Source organism: Zingiber officinale, chromosome 5A, assembly GCF_018446385.1.
Source record: "Zingiber officinale cultivar Zhangliang chromosome 5A, Zo_v1.1, whole genome shotgun sequence".
Lineage (NCBI taxonomy): Eukaryota > Viridiplantae > Streptophyta > Magnoliopsida > Zingiberales > Zingiberaceae > Zingiber > Zingiber officinale.
In genome coordinates this window covers 127,396,579-127,410,253 of record NC_055994.1, presented here as the reverse complement: position 1 = coordinate 127,410,253, position 13,675 = coordinate 127,396,579, and the positions used below count along the sequence as shown (strand labels likewise).

The 13,675-nt window shown below is 37.7% G+C and overlaps 2 protein-coding genes across 7 annotated transcripts; both read left to right on the top strand.

Annotated features, from left to right (window-relative positions):
• Positions 1–73: 73 nt before the first annotated feature.
• On the top strand, positions 74–2,892 carry LOC121981673 (photosynthetic NDH subunit of lumenal location 4, chloroplastic-like). Of its 5 annotated transcripts, none has more exons than XM_042534313.1 (6): positions 74–529; positions 885–977; positions 1,849–1,909; positions 1,999–2,067; positions 2,443–2,539; positions 2,622–2,892. In XM_042534313.1, the coding sequence occupies exons 1-5, from the start codon at positions 110–112 to the stop codon at positions 2,508–2,510; spliced, it is 711 nt and encodes a 236-aa protein (XP_042390247.1). In that variant the 5' UTR covers positions 74–109; the 3' UTR covers positions 2,511–2,539; positions 2,622–2,892. The 5 variants fall into 5 exon arrangements, 2 of the variants coding, with proteins under 2 accessions (XP_042390247.1, XP_042390248.1); XM_042534314.1 differs by lacking the exon at positions 2,443–2,539 and adding an exon at positions 2,368–2,442 and having other exon boundaries at positions 2,590–2,892; XR_006111906.1 differs by lacking the exon at positions 2,622–2,892 and having other exon boundaries at positions 885–972.
• A 587-nt stretch (positions 2,893–3,479) lies between these two features.
• Positions 3,480–7,075, top strand: LOC121981674 (membrane-anchored ubiquitin-fold protein 3-like). 2 transcript variants are annotated; one of them, XM_042534316.1, is made up of 3 exons: positions 3,480–4,126; positions 5,301–5,471; positions 6,800–7,075. In XM_042534316.1, the coding sequence occupies exons 1-3, from the start codon at positions 3,997–3,999 to the stop codon at positions 6,838–6,840; spliced, it is 342 nt and encodes a 113-aa protein (XP_042390250.1). In that variant the 5' UTR covers positions 3,480–3,996; the 3' UTR covers positions 6,841–7,075. The 2 variants fall into 2 exon arrangements, with proteins under 2 accessions (XP_042390250.1, XP_042390249.1); XM_042534315.1 differs by having other exon boundaries at positions 3,482–4,126; positions 6,785–7,075.
• The last annotated feature ends 6,600 nt before the right edge of the window (positions 7,076–13,675 follow it).

Below are 13,675 nucleotides of genomic sequence, written 5' to 3'. Positions count from 1 at the left end.
ATTGGATCAAACCCAATTAGGATCACATGAAGATCGCGTGACATATTCCTCAAGCTTCAAAGCCACATGCCACTTCAGTTAGCAATAGAGCGGCGGGGGCAGAGGAGCCATGTTCACCATATCCACGCTATCTGTTACGCCTTCTACTCCTCGCTTCCTTTCCCTCCCTCCCAGATGCCACAAGGTCACGCCTTTCCTCTCCGAGAGAGGTCCCATCTCCGTCCCTCCGCCATCTCCTCTCCCCATCGGCGACTCCCGCGTGGAGGCCGCCGCAGCCTCCGCCCCCTCCCTCTCTTCTTCCTGTTCGTATGCGGAATCGGTTCCTTCGACTAGTAGGAGGCTGGTTGGAGCAGGAATGTGTCTCTTGCTGATGTCTTCTTTCGCCGACGATGCTAACGCGACCAGGATACAGTACTTCGCCACCGTGGGCGAGCCCCTTTGCGACATGAACTTCGCGAGGTCGGGGCTTGGCTACTGCGATGTCGCCGTTGGTACTGGCGCTGTGGCCCCTCGGAGCGAACTCATCAATGTGAGCTTAAAAATCTGAACTTGTATGAGTTTTATGCTTTAATTTGGTTCTTATTTAATTAGCACATACGAAAGCGCATTTTTGTCTCATACCTTCACTGTAGGTGTGTACGATTCGATCTTAAGAATCTTCAGGCACGACTATGTCAATATACCCCTGGTATTTTAGAACTTTATAATTGATAAAATGGGATTTCTCATATTACATTTTCAACCATCTGATAAACAAGACACAGACGATTTCTTTTATTGCATTCAAACGATAATGAATTAGTTATCCATAATCATGATAATTTAAGTTTAGTTATCTTTTTTGGCTCAGCTATTCCGAGGTTGATTCTCTTGTTTTTTGACAGGTTCACTACACTGCACGGTTTGCAGATGGCACAGTGTTCGATAGCAGTTATAAGCGCGGAAGACCTCTGACAATGCGTATTGGAGCAGGTAAGGTAGGTTCATCAACTACCTGATGTTTTACTTGAGCTAATATTCATAGCTGTTTATCTTGTACTCCCTATTTATAGCTGTTTGTCTTGGAAGATACTAAAGTTTTACTGAATTGGCAATTGGAAATAACATGCAGTTTCATATGGAAGAGTAACACATCCACAGGCTTACAAATTAAACGCAGAGTGATATTCGTTTAATTTGTAATGGTCAAGAAGCATTATGAGATTGTACAGAGTGATCTATCTCTAATATGCTGCACTGGATCGACGTGAAGGTCCATGAAATCCATCCAAATAGTTCCATGATCAACCAAATCATTGAACTTTTTGCGAGGGGATGGATTGCACTCGTTAGAAACTAAACATTTGCTCTAATTCAAAATAAAATTGTGTTATGTTTTGGGGATTTTCCTTGGTTAATTCAGTGTCTAGATTGTTCATTGTTTCAGTCACCATTCCTTTCCAATAATTCACGAGATGTACAAAGCACTGCAACCATGGGAGATAAATATTATTGCCAACAAGTTCTACATAAGAATCTTACTCATGAAGATGCTGTCAAATATACATATACCAGAATTTTTGCCTGTGGTTCATGATCATCTTGCAACCTATACTGGAATGTGTAAAGTTGTCAGGTTAAACAATACAAAAATGTGTCTACAACATTTAGTATTTTCAAGTGGCAAGGCAAAAACTTACGGTGGCATACATATGGTGAAGTGAGAGTTACTGTCACTGTATCTTTAGTTCTCATGTTTATTTAGAGTCTGATTTAAATAAGTCATACTCTTTTCATTTTGAGTGACCTATGGAACCTTGACTCAGATGCTTGCTTTCATGCTTGCTCATTTCTCTGTACTACTTAAAGGTCCTTCCAGGGCTCGATCAGGGAATCCTAGGTGGTGGTGGAGTACCTCCAATGCATGTTGGTGAGAAATTGGCTAGCAATTTGTTTATCTAGATTTTCATCCGACCTTTTTCTCATAAAATATGTTTATCTATTTTCAAACTGTTACAGGGGGAAAGCGTAAACTTCTCATACCTCCATTGTTAGCATATGGGCCAGAACCAGCAGGATGTTTTCAAGGTAAAAAATGACAGTTCAGATACTGTTTTATATCTTGACTGTAGGGTGAGACATACCAGTTCAGCAAATATCAGACATATATTATATTTTCTCTCTGTATATATGGGCGAGATGATTTCTTATGTGTCAGGCAATATGACTTGGCATGTTGGAAATTAGTTTTTGTAACCAACAGTTTAAGACATTTTCACTCCAGTGTCAAGACGATATCCTTGTTATTGCAGTTACTACACTGAACTATCTTTTTCTCATTGTTGAACTGTAATTACGATAATTATTATATAATTGATATTGGTATAGGACTTTGGAGATGTATCTTTCATATTTCATAGTACTACTGAAGATTCACGGTGGATGTGTTACGGTGTTTTTCAGGTGACTGCAATATTCCAGCAAATGCAACTCTTTTATATGATATTTTTTTTGTTGGAATATACAAGTAAACAGCGTCACACCAAATACTCAGCCCCTGGTAAATAAACTTACTATCAACAGTTTGATGCTGTGCTTTCCTTTTTGCAGTAACTTCTATCCTTCAATCTGATACTAAGCAGGAATACGGCGAAAAAGCAATGTTCTTTCACGTATGGTATCGCAATACCTCAGGAGCCAGCTAACCTGTTCTTGGTGCAGACGATCTTCCACCCGAATGAAGAAAATTTATCAGCATGGAGTTCAGCCTTTTTGTACAAAAGAATGGTTTAAGCATCAGATAAACTGAGTCATTTCCAGCAATCCCTTGTTTATGTATATAAGACAACATATTCGACTTTTGTAAAAGTTGCATTTTTATAAGTTATCAGGATTCCATGGAGACAAAACGAATTTTGTTGGTGTTGGATGTCGAAATTGTTTTTGGTGGAGGTTGCACCAGAAATAAGCAAACGAGTTTTAAGCCAAAACCTTGTTTGGTTTATTTGTTGTTTCATCACTTTGGTTGTATCTATCAGTTTGGCTCATTCTCTAGTAGCGGCTTCTTTGTTCTAGTAATCATCGTGATAACAAAGAACTGCACAATTCAATGCTTGGTTTACAAACTAGTTTATTCACTGTGATTGTTATTCTTTCAACATCCACAGGTAATTTTTTTCTTAATTATTAGACGATGGTGTTCTTGGATTCCTGTCTAACCAACATTATATTTATTAGAATAAGTTAATCTCGAACTCATTACCAAAAGAGTAGGAAAGAAAAGAAGATAATTTATGATTAGGCGAGGAACACGAGCAATTAAGTTAATTTCAAAATCTTTGTTTTATTTTACTTCTCTTGGACGCACTTTGATTGGGCCTTAGTTTAGAAGTTCGAGCACAATCGGTAGAATTTGTGGTTGATAATCTCATGAATTTTCTAAAGATAAAAAAAATTATATATAAAAAAAATTGAAATTTGCGAAATTTATTGCGTAAGAAATGAAACAAGTTGTCGACGTTAATATCGCAGTGCTAACACGGCTTGAAACGAGAAGGAAAGGCGAAGCGTCCCGTCAAAAGTCGCCCCTTTGGTACTTCCTCCTCCGCCTGCGGCCTGCGTCAACGGTGGAGGCTTCCCCGGTTGCTTGCTGATCTCTTCGTTGGCTTGCGCGAGCCGATCGAGTTCCAATCTGTATGCGCTGAGTCCCCCCGCTGCAGCGGCAGGGGGTTTTCGATCCAGGTGGTCGCCGACTCAGAATCCTTCCCCGCTCTTCTTTCTGTGATTGGAAATTTGTCGCCAGAAAGGGCTTGCCTACTGCGACGTTTAATTTCTGCTAGAAAAGAGCGCTTTCGGATTTGCAAAGAGATTGGGTTATTTCTTGGCTGTCTGGATCGATTGCTTCATTGCTGTTTCATTATTCGACGTGCTTGTTTCCTCCTGGGAGATTGAATTCGTACCGGAGGAAACCATGAGATATTGAATTGAAGATTCCCTTTGTAACGGAGGTTGTTTGGCATGGCTGAAGAGGATTTGATTGAGATCAAGTTTAGGCTATTTGATGGCACCGACATAGGGCCAATCAAGTATAAACCATCCACTACTGTGCAATCTCTGAAAGAATTCGTAATCTCCCGATGGCCCCAAGTTAAGATTTTGATAAAATTATCATATGTTTATACTTGTTCCCCTTGCGTTTTTCTCCCCTTAGCTGGGTTTAAGTAAACTTCATGAAAATTATAGGTGTCTTGTCTTTCATCGGATCATGTGTAGAATTTTCCTTGTTTAGCCAATTGCTTCTAGGTGCTTTGTGAATTTTTCTATACCTTGGAACTAACTGAGAAAATTTGTTCATCGTCATGTTTCACTAAATATTTAAACAACAGTTCCCTGAATCATATCTTACGACCCATGTTTCTGATAATTCCCACTTGAGACTGTTCTTGATTGATTTGATTCGATTTAAAGCTGACTTTACAGATGCTGAATGGAGAATCAACATAAATTTTAGTTTGTCCTGTCCTAAATTGCTACTAGCGTTGCTATATACATTCTCTTAGCCGTCTTAATGCGTTACATTTAAAATTTTCCATTGTAATAATACTGCACAGTAATTTAGTTAGAATTCCAGCTCAAGCTCCACATATCTTGGCATTCTCATCTTTACTGCATTATTTATTTTATTTTTTTCATATTGCCACCTTATAACCCATCACTCTTATCCATGAAATATGCCATATTATAACACAAATTATCAAAATAATTAAATCTCCTACTTTGTATAGGTACGATGCATGAATATTAACAATTGAGAAAAAAGTATCATCAATTGAAACAGAAAGGATAAGGATAAAATCATGAAAGAATTAGAGAACAAATTTCCTTCCTAGTATTAGATATTCCTACTCATATTTTTTTTATCGACCTGAATAATCCAGATCAAGAACTCTTACAATGCATTTATATTTCTATTGTCATCATTCAGTGAAATTATAACCTTACATTTGGAATTGCCAACAAGTTGGACAAATGGTGTTGGAGAAGCCTAAAGTAATTTGGTTAGTGCAGTTAAACCTATCATTATTTATGTGTTGCTCGGACACTCGGTTCTAACATGTGTTTTAGATGAACTAATTATTATTATTATTATATATAATGATACAGTATGAATATCTTCTAATTAACTATAATTACATAATTAATCATTAAGATACTCAAGCTTGTCTGTTGGATGATCTGTTGCTATCACATTTGTCAGTACAGGAAATGTTTCCCTTCCTCACTAAAGCTTTTTATCCAATATTTCATATTTTTCTTTACAGACAAAGACATTGCTCCAAGAACAATAAATGATGTCAAGCTCATAAATGCTGGTAAAATATTGGACAACCACCAGACAATTGCTGAGTCCAGGGTACCAGTTGGTGAGCTTCCTAGTGGTCTCATCACTATGCATGTTGTAGTTCGACCTCCCGTATCAGGCAAAAATGATGGTACTTCCTTGTATTCTATGCTAGTAATGAATTATCATCTACTTTGTATTAAGTAGGGACTTATTGTCACTTTGGTCGATCTATTTGGTAATATAAAGCACAGCGTTCTAATGTTTTGCTCATGTATTGCATTCTCACATATGCCAGAAATAGTGCTAATTGTTTTTCTCTTTGTTTTACCTTCATGCATTAAGCTATTTCTCAGTATTACTGATGTATTATTTTCAGCCTTGTGTAACGTGCTTGTTGCATGGTTTGGGGTTGAAATCAGTTAATCATTAATATATATATTTATACAAAACTATAGTGATGTTCGATATTGCTGCATGGTATTCTTTTACCCTAGATGGATCATTGTGCTAGGAAAAATCCAGATTTCATGAACGTTTTCTTGCAATATAGCATCAACCAATAGGTGCCCATACTATTATAGCTATGCATGAATTTGGGTGAACATACCAGAGTTACTGCAATTCTCATGAACCCAGTAGTTAGATTGTTGGGGGCGATCTTGGTATAGATATTCAGCTCTTTGGTAACAAGCTTACTACAGATATTCTGCTATATATAATATTCAAAACCAAAGAAAAACAATATACCCTCGTATAAAATATTTCAATGCTTTTCAATTGACTAGGGTATAGCTATCGAATTAGCTTGATCTCATTCCAACGTCTTCATATATAAGGAGATTAATTTATCAATTTGGTCTACTTAATTCATTTAACTCAAATTGGCTTATGTGAAACCTAGTTTGCTGTAGATTTGAAGAATGGTCTGGTCATAAGAAGTTGAAATCTGAACTTACAGGGTGCAATAGTTTGTTTTGCTTTCTTTTCCCTTTTTTTTCTTCCTGTTTTCCTAAAGTTCAGGTTCGATATAATCTACTAAGTCTAAGGCACAGATTCCTAAAATGCGAAATTGCTTGCACCAAAAGTTAAGCTAGTTTATTGCTTCTTAGGTTGGTGCTCGCATATATTAAAGATTCTACCAAACAATTAACTAATCAATATACTAATAAACATTCAAATTGGCATCCTTCGGCAGAACATAATGGATGTAATTAGAGCTCCAACTATGAGCAACAAAGGCGTGGTTGATTTTTGTATAAATATAGCGCCGGTAATATTCTTTTCAGTAATGATATTTTTGTATTGTTCATGATTGCTAGATTCTGAAGTGCACGTTTTTCTACCGGTCTATTTCTCTTATCCTTATCATTTTCCAACTTCTCTAAATGTAAACTTGTTCTACTGACATGATCATACTTTTAGATACCTGAATCCCCTTGCTAATATGAGACTGCTTGACAGAGAAACAACTTGCAGAGTCCCGAAAACAAAACAGGTGTGGTTGCACAATCCTCTGACAACACAAATTGCCGGTTCATTTTGATCTTTAAAGATCTGGAACCGCTACATGATAAGTGAATTTCAAGCCAGCTCTGTCTCCTGCATGCGTACTGAGATGCAAAATGCAAGATTTGTGGTTCTACGACTTGGTGTCAAAACTGCTATTTGTTGCTTCTTTACCAAATCCATAGAGATTCATTTACAAATTCGTTCCTCAATGCAACAGAATGTAATTCTATTTGTTACTACTTCCCTGGTTTGTCATCCAGAAATGGTATATAGATTAATCTGCCACCCCTAAAAGATTTGGTTGAAAATTTAATTATATGTTGCATATTTCACAACTATATATTATCAGAGCAAAAAGTGAGTATTTTTTTTCTATCAAACAACTTCAGTGGCGGATGAAGTGGATAGCACAAGCGGAAAGGATCTTTCATGTGAAATCTTGTGAAAGCCCTTTAATGGCGGCTACACAATCTAGTGGCAATTTAATCCTGACCATTCACAAGGATAAAGCAGATAAACCTAATATAAAAGGACTTTCATGTGAAATCTACAACTGCACCAACTGGAACAACGATAAACAATTATGCGATACACAATACATATATTGTTTCTTATATATCATGCAACCCCATTTGCCATCTTCTTCTCGCTTGCTGTTGCTGATCCATTCGGGTGTATCTTCTTCTTCAATGCTCCAAAGTAGCTGCTCTTCTTCGTCGTCAATGCCGTCTGCTTCTCCCCCGAAACATGAATCTCCTTCTCTTCTCCCCCCATTAATCTTCTCATCCTCTCCATACTCGCCTTCTTCATCACGTACGCCTGCGCGAAGTCTGCTCCCATCGACGCCATCTCTCCCAATCACCAAAACAGAAATGCTAAATTTATATCCGAAAAACAAAGATCCAATTGAACGCACAGGCAATCTAATAAGATTTGGCCTGTCTCAATGATGAGGGGATTCTGGTCGTGCATGGGGGCTCATTTATAGGGGGAGTAGCTTGGCGGCCAAGGAGAACGTTAAGAGGAAAGGCACGCATGCACGTTTTCGATCGGCATGGTGGGTGGGGTTCGTCACGCGTGACGAAGAAATGGGGTGGGTGAGGTGTGTGATGATGCATGCGACTGTAAGATTGCATTGCATGGCAGCATCTTTAGATGAGAATGGATTTGGGTTGACTATTTTAGAGGTGGGAATTGCAGCACAAGTCAAGAACCTTGCTTTTATATACAAACATTTTTAATGGAAGTATTTAAAAAGAAAATTTAGATAAAAATAATAATATAATTTTGCACGCTTTAATAAATATAAAATTTTAAAATCAATTCTAGTTCTTACATTTCATGAATCACTATATAGATAGTAATAATCTGTATCCCTTATATTCTAATTGATACTACAAATCTAGTTTTATAATCATTGAAGAATATAAGTTACTCTAAACACTATAAAGTTGACTTTTTATAGCGCATTATTAACCTTGACCTTGCACGATATAATAATAATTTTTATGATACATTATCAATAATTTTCATAGAGAGTTCGACCTGCTTTCAGTGCTGAGCAAGCTGTTGATAGAGTTGGATGTGTCCGTCATTGATAAAATTCTTGATAATATGTTCTTTCCTAACTTATGTTCAACACTTTTCATTAATTTCATAACAAGACTCTATGTTGGTTCTGCATATTTACATGATGGTAGATGCTGATGTGATGATTGAGCAGATTGGGAAATGAAGCTCAGGGGTGATGATCCCGTTGCGCTATGAAGGATTTCACTGCATTTAGATTCTCAGTCAAGAGGGGAAGTGAAGTATTAATAGAGTAAATTCTTGTTGTGCTCCTTTTACCATCTACATACCTATCTGTACACTCTCTTACTTTTGTTGTCCTTTATTTGCAGATGGAATTCATGCTCGAGAAGATATGTAATATAAAGAACAACAAGATGACAGGAAAAGAGGTCCTGTAATATAAAGAACAACAAGATGACAGCAAAAGAGGTCCTTGCGTATAATACACAGATTAGAAAATGGCTACAGAAGGTATTGTCCTGTAGCTTCAATTTATTTCATGATATTTTGTGCAAAGTTTGTGATGGATCTATGATCAAACATCCAAACCTTTATCCGAGCCAAGACTTGTCAAGTTATGTCTTTGTATTTGTCTAAAGTAAGAAAAAAGTCAAATTTTCCAGTTATAATTTAAGTCCTTTTTCAAAGTAGTCAATGCACAAGCAATCATGCTCTGCACATGTTGTGTTAAACTAGGTTTCTAACAATAAAAATGTATAGACATTCAATTGGAGTCGAAGCTTGTGTGGGTAGAAAAATCACAACAAAGCAATTATAATCAGAGGTGTTTCGAAAGATACGGATATTGCCATTGATATAGCAAACATGGAGATCAATGGTGGATTCATGTAGCATGTGGCAGACCATAAATAGTTGGGACTGCCTAATTCTTTTGAGTCTATAAGATGCGAGTGAGCTTTTGTACTTTTACGTTGTGGTTGTATTTTTTTTTTTTTAAGGATTTTAAGATTGGTGTGAAAGTTCTTGTAAAATCTAAGCAGTATGAATTCTAAATAGTTAAAATAAGAATTCAAATAAGAAAAATAAGAATATATAAGCATGGATCTTGGTTTCGTCGAGAAGATGGTATAAGAAACTAATAATACATAAACATAATGACAAATAACCTGATTGAAGAGTCCTATCTTTGACCTTTAGCGTCGTCCAGAAGATCCTGTGGAAGAAGAAGCAGCGGAAAGAAAAAGGTAGGTCGTCCGAGAGGCTTAGGGGATGACAACGCCGAAAAGTTTTAGGTCAATGGGGAATCAAAAGCTATATCAAGATCCTCCTAAGCCCTTAGGAACCAACCCCATATATAGTGAACATCTATTATCAGTTCATCGATAATAATAGATGTGGGACTATAAGTTCATATATACTGAACATCTATTATCAGCATATAGATGATAATAGATGAGGGACTAAAAGTTCTACACATATGAAATCCACATCCAATTACCCGAAACCCACTGGACATAAGTTAGATCACTTTAAAGGGTTCGGATCGAATTCACGTGTACAACTTACAAATAAGCTCATCTAATAAGGATAATTATATTCAACATGGTGTACATTCAACTGTATTTTAAATCAGTCCAGTTCAACTACCCACATGGGAACAGGGTGTTAGAATAAAAGCACATTGATGAGTTCAATTCTTAACAGGGTGAATTTTTGGTATAAATGATCATTCATTAATATTTATCATATTCGAGAGAAGTAGAATATCATTCATACATGAAGGTTTGCTTCACACAATCTTTGTTTAGGCTATGGTCATACCTAGAGTAGATTATTTCTGCATCTTTGCTTTTGCCTTCTACTATTGTGGATAACATTTGCCGAGGCATTGGGTTAAATATTCTACAGCTAAGAGAGGTCGATGTACTTCTCTGAGGGCTCAAGTGGAGCAAGTTGTTAGATCCTGAAAAGAAAGGCCAATGGTGGATTTCCGGGGATGGTATCTTGAATACTAATGATATCAAGGATGTGGCCGCTAGAATAAACGAGGTTGTAGATGCACAAAAGCTAATGTAGCTTGCTGCTGCACAGCGAATGAGCACGAACATTTGTAGAGTTATCTTTTGCATCATTATGAGCAGCAAAGACTACCTTGTGCTTTTGAAAAGCTTCTGAGACTTGATCTAACAGGAAAATAGGTTTGTGGTCTTCTCAGAATCTCATCTATTTTTTTCCCAACCTTATAAATTTCTTAATAATTACCCAAATAACGGTTTTCACCTTCATTAATTTTTTTTTCTCGATTATAATCTTCAGGACAAGGAGATTATGAGGATCCTTGTTGATTGCTATTTTCAAGAGAAGGTGCTTAACAAGTACTATACAATCTTAGCTTCCAAGTTATGCAGCTACAACAAAAACAACAAATTTAGCTTGCAGATGCATATATACTATCATATCTAAAATTTTATGTTATTCTTTATTCTTTCCAATAAGAATGGGAGCTTTGGCGCAACGGTAAAATTATTGTCATGTGACCAAGAGGTCACGAGTTCAAATCCTGAAAATAGTCTCTTGCAAAAAGCAGGGTAAGACTGCGTACAATGAATCCTTCTCCGGAATCCCGCATGGCGGGAGCTTCGTGCACCGGGCTACCCTTTGTTCTTTCCCATGGTTTTGTAACTTGCATTTTGTTTTCTTTTGTATCGACAACTTGTGGAATCATTTTAAGAAATTTTGTATTGTTATACCTTCAAAAGTGAAGGATGTGAGTCATAGAGATATCATTGATAATACTAAATATAAGTTATTTCATTGGTGCATTGATGGAGTTGTTGCAGAAGGTCAAATTGTATTCATAGATCCAAAACTAAAAATGTATCACATTCTTCTTGGTGGATCTTGTTGGAAAGTTTGGGATGATAAAGTTTTTGTGGAGAAGTGGACCTAATTCGACCAAATGATGAAATATTTTATCTCGAGGATGCAATATAAAGGACAATCTCTTGGTTATCTAAGTTTATAATTTTGTATGATTGATATAGATGTTAGGGTCGTTTTCGTGCTAGAGGGGAGGGGTGAATAGCTTGTCGCGCATCTCGTTGCTTGCTTCTTAGTGATGATGTGCAATGAAATGAACAAGAAACAAACTTACAACGCTAACACAAGATATTTACTTGGTATCCATCTCAATAAGAAGTGGCTAATCCAAGGATTCACTTGCGACACACGCTCCACTAATCAAAACACTCCTTCTCGATCGCAACCGGAGGCAGAGAAGCCTTGTACAAACTCACACAACACTCACAAGAAGAAAATACAAAAGATACAAATGAAAACTCTTTTTTCTTACTTACTTGTTGCTTGTTGTTATCTCTTGAACCTTAGAAGTGTAACTACACTTATTTCTAAGAACCTTTAAGAACTGGCTGTGAAGGTGTGGAGAAGCTCGCAAATCGTTGCTTTCTTGCGCTGGAGAAGAAGCTCCCGAAGAAGACGCTCGCCAACGACTATAACCTACGCAATGGTCGGATCTTGAATATCTCTCAATTGATTGGGGAGGTTTTGAATTGATCGGCTGATCGATTCAGAGCGCCTCTGTGCTCTCTGGAAAATGCCTGAATCGATCGCTAGATCGATTCAGCCTCTATCGCTCGATTTCTAGCTCCCCAATTGATTGGCTGATCGATTGGAGGTTTCAATCGATCAACTGATCGATTCAGAAGCTCACTGTTCGCTCAAAAGCTCTCTCAATCGATTGGGGGAAGTTTTGATCGATTACCCAATCGATCAAGAAGGTTTCTGCAAAAAATCGCGTCAACCAATCGATTGGCTGATCGATTGACCCCTCTAATCGATTGGTCAATCGATTGGCAAGCAGAAAAATGTGTAAAACTTGAAATGAGCTTCGCTTAGCATCCAAGATCACCTCATTCTGATATCCGAGCCAAAAGTAATGGCCTTCGGAAGTTTACTACGTCCGAACTTTCTAATTCCATGTCAACTCCCTATTGGACTTACGACCGTTAAGTGTTCGGTCAACTTTTGACCAATTTGGACTTTTGATCACCAAGTGTGATCCTCCTTGACCGACTTAGATTTACTATCTCGTGCCAAGTGTCTGGTCCTCCATGACCCACTTGGACTTCCTTCCACCAGATGTCTGGTCACCCTTGACTCATCTGGATTTCCTTATGCCAAGTATCCAATCAATCGTTTGACCTATTTGGACTTCTCAATACCAGGTGTCCGGTCAACCTTGACCCACCTGGATTTCCACGTGCCTGACATCACTCACTAGGACTTTTACCTAGCTTCACTCACTAGGATTTTCACCTGGCTTCGCTCACCAAGATTTTCCCACTGCCCGACTTCACTCACCGAGACTTTCACCGGCCTGGCTTCACTCACCAGGACTTTCACCTAGTTTCATTCACTAGGATTTTCCAACTGCCTAGCTTCACTCACTAGGTCTTTCACCTGGCTTCACTCACCAAGATTTTCCAACTGTCTGGATTCACTCATCAGGACTTTCAACTGCCTAACCTCCAATTAAGACTTTCCCAGTCAAGTATCCACCTACTTGACTCTTCTTCATATCTAACTGGTCAACCTTGATCAAAGGGAAATTATATCAACAATCTCCCTAAACGGACGATTGCATCTGCAATCTCCATGTATTGTCAAACATCGAAACTCAAACATCAAGATTCAAGCTTGAGCCAACTCAAGCTTAGTCAACCTTGACCTAGGGATATTGCACCAACAATCTCTCTCTTTTTGATGTTTGACAATATCTTTAAGTTAGGCTAATCCTGTAGCCTCAACTTCCTTTTATGCCAAGGCATGAATGAGGGTTTCCTTCATTCTCCCCCTTTCCTAGAGGGCAAACTCTCTGTTTAGGTAATGAAGGTCTAACTTAAACCCTACATTCTCCCCCTGTTAGCACACATCAAAAAAAGAAACTCTTCCCCTGAAGAGTTACTCATCGTTGTTCACAATTTCACTCGTTATTCACAACACCACAATGAAGGTCTCATAGCCTTCATTATCTCTAATGCTCACCCTTGAGCATTAAATATCTTCACAAACACAATGAAGGTCTCATACCCTTCATTGTATCCAATGCTCATCCTAGAGCATTTTTTCAAACGAAGGATATACCACCTTTCATGGTTTCAGAAAATAATTTCCATGTCCTTAGCGAGTGACTCCCCCTAAGACATGCTCCAAACTTCTGTCATTGCACTAACAATGACTTGGAATCCCCAAACCTTTAGGAAACCCAAAATTATAAGTTTTGAAGTTCAA

Bases quoted from the DNA above. Each gene is read 5' to 3' on its own strand.
- LOC121981673 (XM_042534313.1), top strand. From the start codon at position 110: ATGTTCACCATATCCACGCTATCTGTTACGCCTTCTACTCCTCGCTTC. The intron at 530-884 runs GTGAGCTTAAAA...GTTTTTTGACAG, and splicing joins CTCGGAGCGAACTCATCAAT to GTTCACTACACTGCACGGTT. The intron at 2,068-2,442 runs GTAAAAAATGAC...GGTGTTTTTCAG, and splicing joins ACCAGCAGGATGTTTTCAAG to GTGACTGCAATATTCCAGCA.
- LOC121981674 (XM_042534315.1), top strand. From the start codon at position 3,997: ATGGCTGAAGAGGATTTGATTGAGATCAAGTTTAGGCTATTTGATGGC. The intron at 4,127-5,300 runs TTAAGATTTTGA...TTTTCTTTACAG, and splicing joins AATCTCCCGATGGCCCCAAG to ACAAAGACATTGCTCCAAGA. The intron at 5,472-6,784 runs GTACTTCCTTGT...ACTGCTTGACAG, and splicing joins CGTATCAGGCAAAAATGATG to AGAAACAACTTGCAGAGTCC.